Source organism: Hemitrygon akajei, chromosome 29 (assembly GCF_048418815.1).
Source record: "Hemitrygon akajei chromosome 29, sHemAka1.3, whole genome shotgun sequence".
Taxonomy (NCBI): Eukaryota; Metazoa; Chordata; class Chondrichthyes; order Myliobatiformes; family Dasyatidae; genus Hemitrygon; species Hemitrygon akajei.
In genome coordinates this window covers 50,025,862-50,040,966 of record NC_133152.1, presented here as the reverse complement: position 1 = coordinate 50,040,966, position 15,105 = coordinate 50,025,862, and the positions used below count along the sequence as shown (strand labels likewise).

Below are 15,105 nucleotides of genomic sequence, written 5' to 3'. Positions count from 1 at the left end.
CCAGATCATTGCACAGCACCCAATCCAGCACAGCCAATCCTCTAGTGGGCTCAACAACAAGCTGTTCTGAAAAAGCCATCCCTCAGCTAGTCTATAAATTCTCTCTTTTGAGGTCCAGTACTGGCCTGGTTTTCCCAATCTACTTTCATGTTAAAATCCTCAACAATTTTCATGACATTGCCCTTCTGACATGCCTTTCTATCTCCTGCTGTAATTTATAATCCACAGACCATAAAACATAGGAGCAGAATTAAGCCATCTGGCCCATCGAGTCTGCTCTGCCATTCAATCATGGCTGATCCTTTTTTCCCCTCTTCCTCAACCACAGTTCCTGGCCTTCTCCCCGTAACCTTTGATGCCATGTCCAATCAAGAACCTACCAATCTCTGCCTTAAATACACCCAATGACCTGGCCTTCACAATCAAGTCAAAGTAACACCAGGTCTGAAAGGCCGCTGCTGCAATGAATTCCACAAATTCACCATCCTTTGGCTATCCTGAGGCTCTGCCCTCTTGTCCTAAACTCTCTCACCATGGGAAATATTCTTTCCACATCTTCTCTGTTTAGGCCTTTCAACATTCGAAAGGTTTCAATAAGATCCCTCCTCATCCTTCTGAATTCAAGCGAGTACAGACCCAGAGCCATTAAACATCCCTCATATGATAATCCTTTCATTCCTGGAATAATCCTTGTGAACCTCATCTGGATCGTCTCCAATGCCAGCAAATATTTTCTTTCTAAGACGAGCAGCCAAAACTGTTCACAGTACTCAAGGTGAGGCCTCACAAGTGCCTTATAAAGCTTCAGCATCATATCCTTGTTCTTGTATTCTGGATCTCTTGAAATAAATGCTAACATAGCATTTGCCTTCCCCACTACTGACTCAACCTGCAAGTTAACCTTCAGGGTGTTCTGCACAATTCCCTCTGCATCTCAGATTGCCGGATTTTCTCCCTGTTTAGAAAATAGTCCGCACATTTATTTCTACTACCAAAGTGCATAACCATGCATTTTTCAATGTTGTATTTTATTTGCTACTTTCTTGCCCATTCTCCTAATCTGTCTAAGTCCTTCTGCATCCTACCTTTTCCGCAACTCTACCTGCCCCTCCACCAATCTTCGTATCACCTGCAAACTTGGCAACAAAGCCATCTATTCCACCATCTGAATCATTTATATACAGCATAAAAAGAAGTGGTCCCAACACTGACCCCTGCAAAACATCACTGGTCACTGGCAGTAAACCAGAAAAGGATCCTTTTTTTCCTACTCACTGCCTCCTACCAATCAGCCAATGCTCTAACCATGCCAGTTACTTCCCTGTAACACTTAACTTAACTTAGTAAGTAGCCTCACGTGTGGCACCTTGTCAAAGGCCTTCTGAAAAAATAAACGTACAACATCCACTGCATCCCCTTTATCTATCCTACTTGTAATCTCCTCAAAGAATTCCAACAGGTACATCAGGCAGGATTTTCCCTGAAGGAAACCATGCTGACTTTGTCCTGTGTCACCAAGTACACCATCATCTTATCCTTAACAATTGACTCTAACATATTCCCAACTACTGAGATAAGGCTAACTGGTCTATAATTTCCTTTCTGCTGCCTTCCTCTTTTCTTAAAGAGTGGAATAACATTTTCAATTTCCCAGTCCTCTGGCACCAGGCCAGAGTCCAATGATTTTTGAAAGATCATTTCTAATGCCACCACAATCTCTAACACTACCTCTTTCAGAATTCTGGGGTGCAGTTCATCTGGTCTGGGTGACTTATGTACCTTTAGGTCTATCAGCTTTTTGAGCACCTACTCTCTTGTAATAGTAACAGCACACACTTCTCTTCTTTCACGCACAACAACATCAGGCATACTGCTAGTCTCTTCCACAGTGAAGATTGATGCAAAATACTCATTTAGTTCATCAGCCATCTCCTTATCCCCAGTTATTATTTCTCCTGCCTCATTTTCTAGCGGTCCTATATCTACTCTCATTTCTCTTTTATTTTTAACAGACTTGAAAAAACTTCTTCTATCCACTGTGATATTATTTGCTAGCTTGCTTTCATATTTCACCTTTTCCCTTCTAATGATTGTTTTAGTTACTCTCTTTAGGTTTTTAAAAACTTCCCAATCCTCTATCTTCCCACTAATTTTTGCTTTGTTGTATGCCCTTTCTTTTGCGTTTACAATGGCTTTGACTTCCCTTGTCAGCCATGGTTGTACTATTTTACTATTTGATTTTTTCTTCACTTTTGGAACACGTGTCCTACACCTTCCTCATTTTTCCCAGAAACGCATGCCATTGCTGCTCTGCTGACATCCCTGCCAGTAGTTCCTTCCAATTTACTTTGGCCAACTCCTCTCTCATACCACTCTAATTTCCCTTAATCCACTGAAATACTGCTACATCAGACTTTACTTTCTCCCTATCAAATTTCAAGTTGAACTCGAATAATATTGTGATCACTGGTTCCCAAGGGTTCTTTTACCTTAAGCTCCCTAATCGCCTCCGGTTCATTACATAACACTCAATACAGTATAGCTGATCTCCTAGTAGGCTCAACGACAAACTGCTCTGAAAGACTATCTCTTAGGCATTCAATAAACTCACTCTCTTGAGATCTATTACCAACCTGATTTTCCCAATCGACCTGCATGTTAAAATCACCCATAACTACCATAACATTGCCATTTTGACTCACCTTTTCTATTTCCTGTTGTAACCTGTGGTCCACTTCCCAGCCACTGTTGGGAGGCCTGTATATAACTGCCAACAACGTCCTTTTACCCTTGCTGTTTCTTGTCTCAACCCACAAGGATTCAGCATCTTCTGATCCTATGTTACATCTTTCTAATGATTTGATGCCATTCTTCACCAGTAGAGCCACACCACCCCCTCTGCCTACCTTCCTATTCCTCCAATATAATGTGTAACCGTGGACATTCAGCTCCCAACTACAACCATCCTTCAGCCACAATTCAGTGATGGCCACAACATCATAACTGGCAATCTGTAATATTGCAACAAGATCATCTATCTTATTTCTTATTCTATGCGCATTTAGATACAACACCTTGAGTACCGTATTTGCTATCCTTTCTGATTCTGCATCCCTAATGATTTGATACTCAGTCTGTTGACTGCAACTAAGTCCCATCACCTTCCTGACAATCTGACTGCACGTTATCTTTATTTTTTTTTACCATCCATCCTGTCCTGAGTCCTTTCACTCCAGGTCCCACCCCTCTAATAAATCAGTTTAAACCCTACCCAACAGCTCTCAGAAACCTGCCCGCAAGAATATTGGTTCCCATCGAGTTCAGGTGCAACCCAACACTTTTGATCAGGTTATACCTCCCCCAGAAGAGATCCCAATTATCCAAGAACCTGAAGCCCTGCTCCCTGCACCCTCTTCTCAGCCACGCATTTATTTCCCAAATCATCCTTTGATGTTAAGCTCCCAACTATGGCCTTCTTTCAGCTACGACTCGGTGATGCTCACAACATCATACTGACCAATCTGTAATTGTGCCACGAGTTTGTTCACTTTTTTTGAATGCTACACACATTTAAATACAGCACCTTCAGTCCAGCATTCTTCACCCTTTTGAATTTTGCCTCTGTGGTACAATTTAACTGTCTGCATTTGTACCCAATCATTGGATTTTCCTTCCTTTTATTCATGTTACATCCATTATCTACTTGTAGGCCTGTTGGCTCATCCTGTGCTCCACCCAGCTAATGGAATTCACCTTCCACATGTTCCAAGCTCATCACCTGCAGCCTATTTAATCCCAGTTCTCATCCAAAATCCTTCTTCACTCAGCAAACCAGTCAGCCTCAACCACTTACTGCTAGATTTCACTCTCCCTGCCTTAAGCTTACCTTGGTGCCTGCTGTGTTTAGTTTCTGTTCTCTCTTGTTTTGTGGCCCTTTGTAGCTTGTTATTTTGTGGTCCATTACTAAAGTTATCGTTAACAGCTGAATTATCTCTGGTGCTCTGCTTTTGGGTTAAGCCTCTACATTTCTTGACATCCGTCACAAGCCATTAACCTACCAGCTCTCTATCTCTTTCACAGGTCACAGTGTTAGAATTCCTCTTACTTTTTTTTTGGAATGTTTCCTTTTCCTTGTTTTTGTTACTTAGTTCACTACTATTAGAGCATTCTCTTGGCTGCTGATGATATAGTTAGATCCAGAAACCTGTCTTTCACCTTACACAATACTGTAATGAAAATTATTTGAGAATTCATCCTGTGTTCTTTTGTGATTCATCTCAGGGTATTCACGTATACATTCACAAACAAAGGAGATGCTTGATACATTTTCAAAATCACTAGAAAAGTGGACTTGCACAAAAACAATACTAGCACAAATGAAAATTAAACAAACGTCTACAGTAGTTGCAGTACAAAAATCAAATAAAGCTTATCATTCACTGAACAAGCCGATCTCTGCAATGTTGCAGGGGGGCCACATATCCAACAAATTTTACACAGAGCTCTCTCTCTCTCTCTCTCCCTCTCCCTCTCCCTCTCCCTCTCCCTCTCCCTCTCCCTCTCCCTCTCCCTCTCCCTCTCCCTCTCCCTCTCCCTCCCTCCCTTCTCCAGTTCCTAGCACTAGCCTAAAACCAAAACTCTCCCAATGCGCAAAGAAAATGCCCCTTTTTTAGACCCTTAACATAATTATCACCACTGTACTTTTCCATCCTTTGGTGGTACCAGCTGCTGCCCGTTATCACCTATGATCTTCAGCCCAGACACATAATTCAGGAAAAAGGAGACTACAGGTCTGTAAGGAGGAAACATTCTTCATCAGTATCTTATCTTAATGATGTTCATTCAAAATAGAGACAAAACATTGGTGAATAAGAGGGAAAACAGGCCATTACCACATTCCAAACTGACACCATTTTATCTTTGAACTTCCATTTTATTATGATATGCACCAAGGAGAAATCAAAATTAACTCTTTCCTTCCAAAGGCAAAAGGACCTGCAGCTTTGTGTTTTCTTATGTCTTGTGCTTTTATTTCAGATACCTTTTGCTTCTCCTACTGATGTTCTATAGAGCCACTGCTTTCTTTTGGGTTACAGGGTAGGCAGAGGATTAATTAATGTAAGATAGTACTTATCTTATTATTGCTGTAAACTGCTTTGTGTTTCAGAACTTTGATATTGGGAAAACTTATAAGAAAAAGGCAAACCTGATAAATGCTTCATACTGTATCACTTACTGTAAACTGATTGACATCAGTGATCACGTGAAAGACTTCATTGAGGTTGAGTGAGTATTATTTTTTTTCAGCTCAAGCTGGTAAAACCTTACTTATGGAAATAGCCAAGCATGCTCATTTGTCAATTGCTAGGAACTTTTGGACTATTTAGTTTTTAGTATTGTGGCTTTCTGAAGATTTAAATCGATTTATATGTGTAGTATTAACTGTTTAATGCCTTTGTGTAGTGTGTAATGCCTTTTGGATTACACCAGTTTTAGATATTATTATCAGGACAATCCATGTGACCAATTAACCTACTAACCTGTAGAGTGTAATTACTGAGAATGTTTCATTGCTAGTAAGCAGAGAATTAAAATTAAATAATTTTTGAGCCTAAACAGTAATGGAACTGTTTTATTCTATAGTATGTGTCTCAAACTTTAATCCAATTTCAAAAGATCTCAGTGGGTAATGATGACCAAACCTAATCTGTGAAAGAATAACTCTGCTGACTTCTGGCAGGTGTCCCTTAACCTATTATCAGTTGGAAATACTGCATATTAGAAAAAAACTGCAGATGATGGAAATCTATAAAAATAAGTTGTCAAGTCAACTTTTATTGTCATTTTGACCATAACTACTGGTACAGTGCATAGTAAAAATGAGACAACATTTTTCAGGACCATGGTTTACATGACACAGTACAAAAAACTAGACTGAACTACGTAATAAAAAAAACACACACAGAGAAAGCTATACTAGACTACAGACCTACATTGGACTGCATAAAGTGCACAAAAACAGTACCTGCATTACAATAAATAATAAACAGGACAGTAGGGCAAGGTGTCAGTCCAGGCTTCGGGAAACACTGGCAACAGAAAACACTGGAAACTTTCAATGGCAGGCAGATCTGTAGTAAAACCAAACAGATTTAACATTTTGGGTTGAAGATTCTTCATGGTTAAGAAAGCATACAGTGCAATGGCCTTCATCAATCGTGGGACTGAGCTGAAGAGCCAAGAGGTAATGTTGCAGCTATATAGGACCCTGATCAGACCTCACTTGGAGTACTGTGCTCAGTTCTGGTCACCTCACTACATGAAGGATGTGGAAACTATAGAAAGGGTGCAGAGGAGATTTACAAGGATGTTGCCTGGATTGGTGAGCATGCCTTATGAGAATAGGTTGAGTGAACTTGGCCTTTTCTCCTTGGAGTGACGGAGGATGAGTGGTGACCTGATAGAGGTGTATAAGATGATGAGAGGCATTGATTGTGTGGATAGCCAAAGGCTTTTTCCCAGGGCTGAAATGGCTAGCATGAGAGGGCATAGTTTTAAGGTGCTTGGAAGTAGGTACGGAGGAGGTGTCAGGGGTAAGTTTTTTACACAGAGAGCAGTGAATGCGTTGAATGGGCTGCCGGCGACAGTGTTGGAGGCGGATGCGATAGGGTCTTTTAAGAGACTTCTGGATAGGTACATGGAGCTCAGAAAAATAGAGGGCATGGGTAACCCTAGATAGTTTCTAGGGTAACAACATGTTCGGCACAGCTTTGTGGGCCAAAGGGCCTGTTTTGTTCTATAGGTTTTCTATGTTTCTAAAACTGAGAACAAGAAGGATGAAGGGTTCCCAACCTGAAATGTTAATTTTGCTTCCTTTTCCTTGGATGCTGCTGACCTGCTGAGTGTTTCCTAAACTTAAAATAAAAAGACCACAGATGCTGGTTTACAAGGACGATTCTGGGAATGAAAAGTTTATCATACAGGGAACCTTTGATGGCTTTGTGTCTGTACTTGCTTCAATCTAGAAGTATGAGGGGGATCTCAATGAAACCTTTCAAATATTGAAAGGCCTACACAGAGTACATGCGGAAAGGGCATTTCCCATGGTGGACAAGAAGGCACAGCCTGAGGATAGAGGGGCATCCATTTAAAACAGAGATGTGGAGAAATTTCTTTAGCCAGAGAGTGGTGAATTTGTGGAATTTGTTACCACATGCTGGTGTGGGAGGCAGGTCATTGGGTGTATTTAAGGCAGAGATTGATCGGCTTTTGATTGGACACGGCATCAAAGGCTATGGGGAGAAGGCTGTGGAATGGGTTTGAGTAGGGGAGAAAAGGATCATCCATGATTGGATGTCGGAGCAGACACAATGGGTCAAATGACCTAATTCTGCTCCTATGTTTTGTGATCTTATGGACATCTGTAACAACACACACAAAATGCTGGAGGAACTCAGGTCAGGCTGCTTCTATGGAGGGGAATAAACAGTTGAATCGAGTCCCTTCACCCCACTGAGTTCCTCCAGCACTTTGTGTGTGTTGCTGTGGAGCGTCTTCATCAGCATGTGTTGGCATCAAAACAAAATAATGCTGAGTTTAATTATTTACCTTCATATGAACATTAAAATCAACCTCTTTATCCTGGCATTAAATGTATTATTGATCTGATTACCTGAAACTATTGTGTAGATGCCAACAATGGGATAAAGCCATTATTGTAGATGACAGTAGTCCAGCTGAACTCGCAAGTACATAAGCCCAAGAGATTCTGAAGATGCTGGAACTCCAGAGCAACACACACAAAATGCTGAAGGAACTCAGCAGGTCAGATGCATCTCTGGAGATGGATGACAAACTGTGGATGTTTCAGGCCAAAACCCTTCATCAGGACTGGAAATAAAGAGGGAAGATGCCAGAATATGAAGTTTGGGGCAGGGGAAGTAGTACAAGTTAGAAGGTGATAGGTGAAGTCAGGTGGGTGGGGGAGGGTGAATGAAGTAAGAAGCTGGGAGGTGATAGCTAAAAAGGTGAAGGACTGAAGAAGACAGAATCTGACAGGAGGGGAGAGTGGACCATAGGAGACAGGGATGGAGGAGGGGCACAAGGGGTGGTGATAGGCAGGTGATTCCACAAGTACTGATTTTTAAATTTCATTCATGAACATTTCAATTCTCATGTCATGTTTGTGTTGTTCACTACTTCTGATGCGATGCATTGTCAAAGCAAATAGTTTCAATTGGTAGGTCCAATTTGAAGACAGAATATAATATAAATGGTAAGTCTCACACAGAGAGTGGTGGGTGCGTGGAATGCACTGCTGGCGGCACTAATGGAAGTGGGTACAATAGGGTCTTTTAAGAGGCTCTTAGACAGGTACATGGAACTTAGAAAAATAGAGGGCTATGTTCTGGGGGAATTCCAGGCAGTCTGTAGAGTAGGTTACATGGTCTGTACAACATTGTGGGCTGAAGGGCCTGTAATGTTTGGTAAACTTCTATGTTCTATGATCTTTTGTACATCATTACATTATGGAAATAATTTAATTGAAATCTGAAAGTTAACAGGAGTGTCCAGCTTTCTTCTTGATGTCAATTACAGTGCCTATAAAAATATTCACCACCCCCCCTTGGAAGTTTTCATGATTTATTGTTTTTACGACATTGAATCACAGTAGATTTAGTTTTGCTTTTTTGACACTGATCAACAGAAGAAGATTCTTTTGTGTCAAAGTGAAAACAGATCTCTACAAAGTGATCTAAAATAATTGTAAATGTAAAACACAAAATAATTGACTGCATAAGTATTCACCCCTTTAATATGACACACCAAATCATCATTGGTGCAGCCAATTAGTTTTAGAAGTCAGAGTTTGAGAATGAGAGGCTTTTTCAGTTTTTTTAAACACCCAACCAATTGGGAGCGGAGTAGCTGAAGACAGCCGGTCAGCTAGCGCACTATAAAAGAAGTTTTGTCTAGCGAAGCGGCCATCGTCGGAGTGGACTGAGTCAGAGTGGGATGGCTGGCTCAACAGGCTTTGGCGTAAACAGGCAGAGGTGAAGGTAGGTTCCAGTAAGTTGTTGTTGTTTCTTTTTACTCATTCGATTTCTTTTTTAACTAGTAAGTTTAGAAAGAATACCAGGCAGGATGTTGGAATGCTCCTCTTGCAGGATGTGGAAAGTCAACGACACCTGCAAGTAGTGCATCCAACTGCAGCTTCTAACAAACTGCATTAGGGAACTGGAGCAGGAGCTGGATGACCTCCGGATAATTCGGGAGAATGAGGAGTTTATAGATAGTAGTTTCAGGGAGGTAGCTACGCCAAAGGAGCAGGGCACAGGTAATTGGGTTACTGTCAGGCGATGGAAGGGGAAAGGGCAGGCAGAGCAGGGTACCCCTGTGGCCATTCCCCTCAACAAGTATACCAATTTGGATGCTGTTGGGGATGACTTACCTGGGACAAGCTGTGCCAGCCGGATCTCTGGCACTGAGTCTGGTTCTGCAGTGCAGAAGGGAGGGGGGAAGAAGAGGAGAGCGGTAGTGAAAGGGGATTCGACAGTTAGAGGTACAGACAGGAGGTTCTGTGGTCATGACAGAGACGCCTGGATGGTTTGTTGCCTCCCAGGTGCCAGGGTCAGGGATGTCTCTGATCATGTGCACAGCATTCTGAAGTAGGAGGATGAGCAGCCAGATGTCATGGTACACTTCGGTACCAATGATGTAGGAAGAAAGAGTGAGGAGGTCCTGAAGAATGAGCTTAGAGAGCTTGGTAGGAAGTTAAAAAGCAGGACCTTGAGGGTAGTGATCTCAGGATTGCTACCTGTGCCACGTGCCTGTGAGAGTAAGTGTAGGATGCTCTGGAGGATGAAGACATGGCTGAGGAACTGGTGTAGGGGGCAGGGTTTCAGATTTTTGGATCATTGGGACCTCTTCTGGGGCAGGTGGGACCTGTACAAGAGAGACGGGTTACCCCTGAACTACGGGGGGACCAATATCCTTGCAGGGAGGTTTGCTAGTGCTACTGGGGAAGGTTTAAACTAGATTTGCAGGGGCATGGGAACCAGAGTACCAGAGCAGATAGTGGTTGAAGTGGTGAATTCTGGCTCACTTTTAACATCTAAGAAAAACTTGGACAGGTACATAGATGAGAGGGGTATGGAGGGATGTGGTTCCAGGTGCAGATCAGTGGGACAAGGCAGAAAATTGGTTCGGCACAGCCAAGAAGGGCCAAAAGGCCTGTTTATATGCTGTAATGTTCTAAGTCACATAATTAGTTAAATGGATATCACCTGTGCACGGTCACAGTGAAAGGTCCAGCTGCTGGTGAGTCAGTATCCTGGCAAAATCTATACCGTGAAGACAAAAGAACACTATAAGCAACTTTGTGAAATGTTTATTGAAAAGCACAAGTCAGGAGATTGATACAAGAAAGTTTCCAAGTCACTGAATATCCATTGGAATACTATTAAGTCAATCATCAAGAAATGGAAAGAATACAGCACACCTGTAAATCTACCTGGAACAGGCTGTCATCAAAAACTGAGTGACTGTGCAAGAAGGGGGACTAGTGAGGGAGGCCACCAAGAGACCAATGACAACTCTGGAGGAGTTACATGGTTTAGTGGCTGAGATGGGAGAGACTGCACATAAAACGAATGTTGCCTGGGTGCTTCACCAATCACAGCTTTATGGGAGAGTGGCAAAGAGAAAGCCACTGTTGGAAAAAATACTCACATGTAATCTCAGCTAGAGTCTGCGAGAAGACATGGGAAACTCTGAAGTCAGTTGGAGGTTCTATGGTCTGATGGAAAATTGAACGTTTTAGCTATCAGACTAAATACTATGTTTCATGGCACATCATCAAAAACACACCATTGCTACTGTGAAGCATGATAGTGGCTGCATCATGCTGTGGGGATGCTTCACTGTGGCCGGCCCTAGAAGGCTCATGAAGGTAGAGGGTAAAATAAATGCAATGAAATACAGGAAAATGCTGGAGGAAAATCTGATGCAGTCTGCAAGAGAACTGCAATTTGGGAGATTTGTTTTCCAGCAAGACAATTACCCCTGGCATAAAGCCAAAGCTACACAGGAATGGCTTAAAAGCAACAAAGTTAATGTCCTGGGGTGGCCAAGTCAGAGTCCAGACCTTAATCCAACTGAGAATTTGTGGCTGAACTTGAAAAGTGCTGTTCACTCACGATCCCTCTGCAATCTGAAAAAGGTTGAGCAGTTTAGTAAAGAAGAATGATGAAAAATTGTAGTGTCCATTTGTGCAAAGCTGATAGAGACCTAAACAATTATAGATTCAAGGCTATAATTGCTGCCAAAGGTGCATCTACTAAATACTGATTTGAAGGGGCTGAGTAATTATGCAATCAATTATTTTGTGTTTAATAATTGTAATCAATTTAGACCAATTTGTAGAAAGTCATTTTCACTTTGACATGAGTCTTTTCTGTTCATCAGTGTCAAAAAAGCCAAATTAAATCCACTGTGATTCAATGTTGTTAAACAATGAAACATTAAAACTTCCATGGGGGGGTGGTGAGTACTTATTATAGGCAATGTATTTAATATAGGCTTTTAACTAACATTTTTAATCCTTAATATGAGTATAGATATCTAATAACACTTGCTACTCATCACATTTTTATTGCTAGATTCAAGCCTCCTGGTCCAATTTCAGCTGGTATGTCCTGTGAGATGACAGTAATTTTCAAACCTATGGTAAGTAGAAATGTATATCTGATCAAAAATGCATTCAGAAGTCTCAGTAAAATCAGACGCTGGAATGATTTCTCCAGGTAAGTTGACAACTAATTCTCTTTTGTGGGTTGGTTCCAAACGTTTCTCAAGAAAAGGCACAAATAAAAAAATTCACATAAATTATCAGTCATATTACATATATAAACACAAAGGAACACACAAAATGCTGGAGGAACTCAACAGGTCAGGCATTATCTAAGGAAGGGAATAAGCAGCCGACATTTCACTCTCCCTCAGTACTGGGAAAAGTGGGGAAAAGCCAGAATAAGAAGGTGGAAGGAGGGGAAGGAGTACAAGATAGAAGATGATAGGTGAGGGGAAAGATGGGTGGGAGGGGGAGAGAGGATGAAGTGAGCTGGGTAAGCACATGATTGAAGATTAGGTGGGCAGCAGGGACCACAGAGGGGTGACAGTGAGAGAGGGTCTCACTCGACTCCCAATCAAAGAGATTTAAATTTCTTCAAGGTAAATATACCTTGAGGAGACTTCACAATGGTGCAGTAAATCATAAAATTGGAGATTCTTGCACATGCTGGAAATTTAGAGCAACACACATGAAACACTGGAGGAACTCAGCAGGTTGAGCAACATTTATGAAGATCAGTATGTGATGCACCATCAATAACTCTCGGAGACATGAGGCGAGAGATAGGCTTTTATTAGCTGGAAGAGAGCACTATCAGCAGCAAGATACCATCACACAACATCCTGGAGACTGAGGGAGGAGCAGTGCCTCCAATCGCCTTTATACAGTGGTCTGTGGGAGGAGCCACAGGAGCAGTCAGCAGGGGGGGGGGGGGGGGGCGTGTCCAGAGGTCAATACTCCCCAATGCCATTAGGCTTTACAATTCTACCGCCAGGACTTAAGAACTTTTTAAAAGCTATTATTAATGCTTTTTGAGATAGTGATTTAGATGCATATCATATTTTTTACTGAGTTAAGTATTGTATGTAATTAGTTTTGCTACAACAAGTGTATGGGACATTGGAAAAAAGTTGAATTTCCCCATGGGGATGAATAAAGTATCTATCTATCTATCTCTATCTATCAGACAGGTATATGTAGTTCACCACAGTATGTTACATATTGTTGAAGTGTTTAGACTGTGCAGCTTGCAGCAATTTGTGATAAGATGGTGACAATATTGTGTGTATTCAGTATCTATATCATATTGACAAACTGGATCTTGAATGCTTGTTCAGCAACACACACAAAATGCTGGAGGAGCTTAGCAGGCCACTCAGCACATATCAGGGTCGCGGCCCGAAACATCGCCTGTACTCTTTTTCCATAGATGCTGCCTGGCCTGCTGAGTTCTTCCAGCATTTTGTGTTGTGTATCGCTTGGATTTCCAGCATCTGCAGATGTTTTCTTGTTTATGCTTGAATGTATGTTCACAAGAACATAAGTTCTTGAAGGGATGCTCCATTATTGTTGGTTTGGTTCTTTTTACTGATTTGACTTTAAAGTATTTAGAGACAGACTTAACAAAAACATCATGGCATTTTAAAAATTTCTTTCCCCAGGCAGTTAATTTGATCAATCATTCTAGTTAACCCTCCCCACCCGCCCTCCATCTATTACCCCGTCACTAAACTGCACAGCAAACACTTTAAATTTCTTTTTATAATGCTATTTACATTGTAAATACATACTGTTTTATGTATTTATGCACATTTTATTCAATATGTCTTTGTTTTTATATAATTCTTTATTCTTTATAACTGTTGAATGTTGTTTTATGTTACACCAACACAGCACACCAAATTCCTAATACATGTAAATGTATATGGCGAATAACATTGATCCTTGATCCTCAAACTAATCTCCCATATTTTGTAATTACCTTGGAGTATTTTTCATTTCTGCTTTAATTACTAAATGTGTGACTAGCCTGCTACGTATACTGTATGTTAAATGATAGAACATAGAAGAGTACAGCATAGTACAGGCATTTTGGCCCACCATATTGTGCCAACCTTTTAACTTTAGATCAATCTAGCATGTGTTAAATGATCTTGGCCAAAAATACAGTATATAAGAGCATTGAAAGAAAGAACAAATAAATATTGGAAGACATAGAATTAGTCACATAACTAACATTTAGGGAAATGATGAGGTATGTTAGTGTTTCAAATAATTTCTAGAATTTTAAAAAATAATTTTAAATTGTGATAGTGACTGTCTCCATTTGGACATACAAGTAACAAATTAGTGATTAGATGCACTTTAAACTCATGAATTATCACATCCTGAATTATTCTATTGTATGACACATCCTTACAATGTTCCAAAGCAATTCACAACCCAAGTTTAAAGACTTTTTATGCTTCAGAGAAGTTGACCTTATCAGACAAGGTAACTGGCACAGAACAAATTTTTGATTTCTCTGCCATTTCCTCCTTCTCTGGTATAATTTCTTTAGTCATAGTCTATAACAGATTCACTTTAAATTGCTGATCTTTTTTCTTTTAATATATTTAACTGGGGAAATACATGGGTACTTGTATTAACATGAGATTCTGCAGATGCTGTAAATCTGAAGCAACACCCATGGAATGCTGGTGGAACTCAACAGGTCAGTCAGAATCTATGGAAATGAATGAACAGTCAACGTTTCAGGCTGCGATCCTTCATCAGGACTGAAACTGCCTGAAATGTCAGCTGTTCATCCCCTTCCATGGATGCTCCCTGACTTACTGAGTTCCTCCAGCATTTTATGTGTGTTGGGTACCTGCATAATTCAGCAGACAACTGGGTGAGTTCAAGGAAAAAATAACTAATAGTGAAAACAGGCTGCCATAGGTTAGAAAAGAAAGTTTAAAGAGCGGAATAGAAAACTGTTTTTAGAGTTGCAATTGCTGGAGAAAAAATTTGATAAAGGTAAGGTTTCCTTTTATGCTTGAACTCAGCTAAATGAAGATCTTGAAGGAGAAATAATGTTACGGGCTCAAACAGGATCCTTTACTGTCCCACTTAAATGTACAACGAAAGCATGTGATGTAAGTTTTGGCACAAAATATTTGCTTGTTTGTCATGTTATATTTATTGTATCCATATTTAAATCAGATACTTTTCATGCATTACGTTACACAAACTTGGCTGTTCTGTATTTATACACTTAAATGTTTTGATCCCTCAGCATCTAACTGGAAGATTCAACATTCAAGTTTGCTTAATGCCATTCCCAGTACACTAGTGTAAAGGAGAACTAAATAATTGTTACTCCAGATCTAATGCATCACCAAAAAACGCAATAAAATAAAGAACACAATAATAGCGAAAAAAACACAATAGATATAAATACATAAGATAGCTTAGATACATGGATTGTATGT

At 40.6% G+C, this 15,105-nt stretch overlaps 1 protein-coding gene across 8 annotated transcripts in view; it reads left to right on the top strand.

The window, feature by feature from the left end:
* cfap74 (cilia and flagella associated protein 74) overlaps positions 1-15,105 on the top strand; it is a 461,786-nt gene that overhangs the window by 237,517 nt on the left and 209,164 nt on the right. For all 8 annotated transcript variants that reach the window (XR_012096720.1, XR_012096719.1, XM_073032445.1 and 5 more), the window contains 3 exons: positions 5,168-5,286; positions 11,661-11,727; positions 14,680-14,769. Coding sequence is in view for 6 of the 8 variants with exons in the window: in XM_073032445.1 (XP_072888546.1) it covers positions 5,168-5,286; positions 11,661-11,727; positions 14,680-14,769 (276 nt within the window). In the remaining 2 variants the exon portion in view is untranslated. The remainder of the gene's footprint in view (positions 1-5,167; positions 5,287-11,660; positions 11,728-14,679; positions 14,770-15,105) is intronic.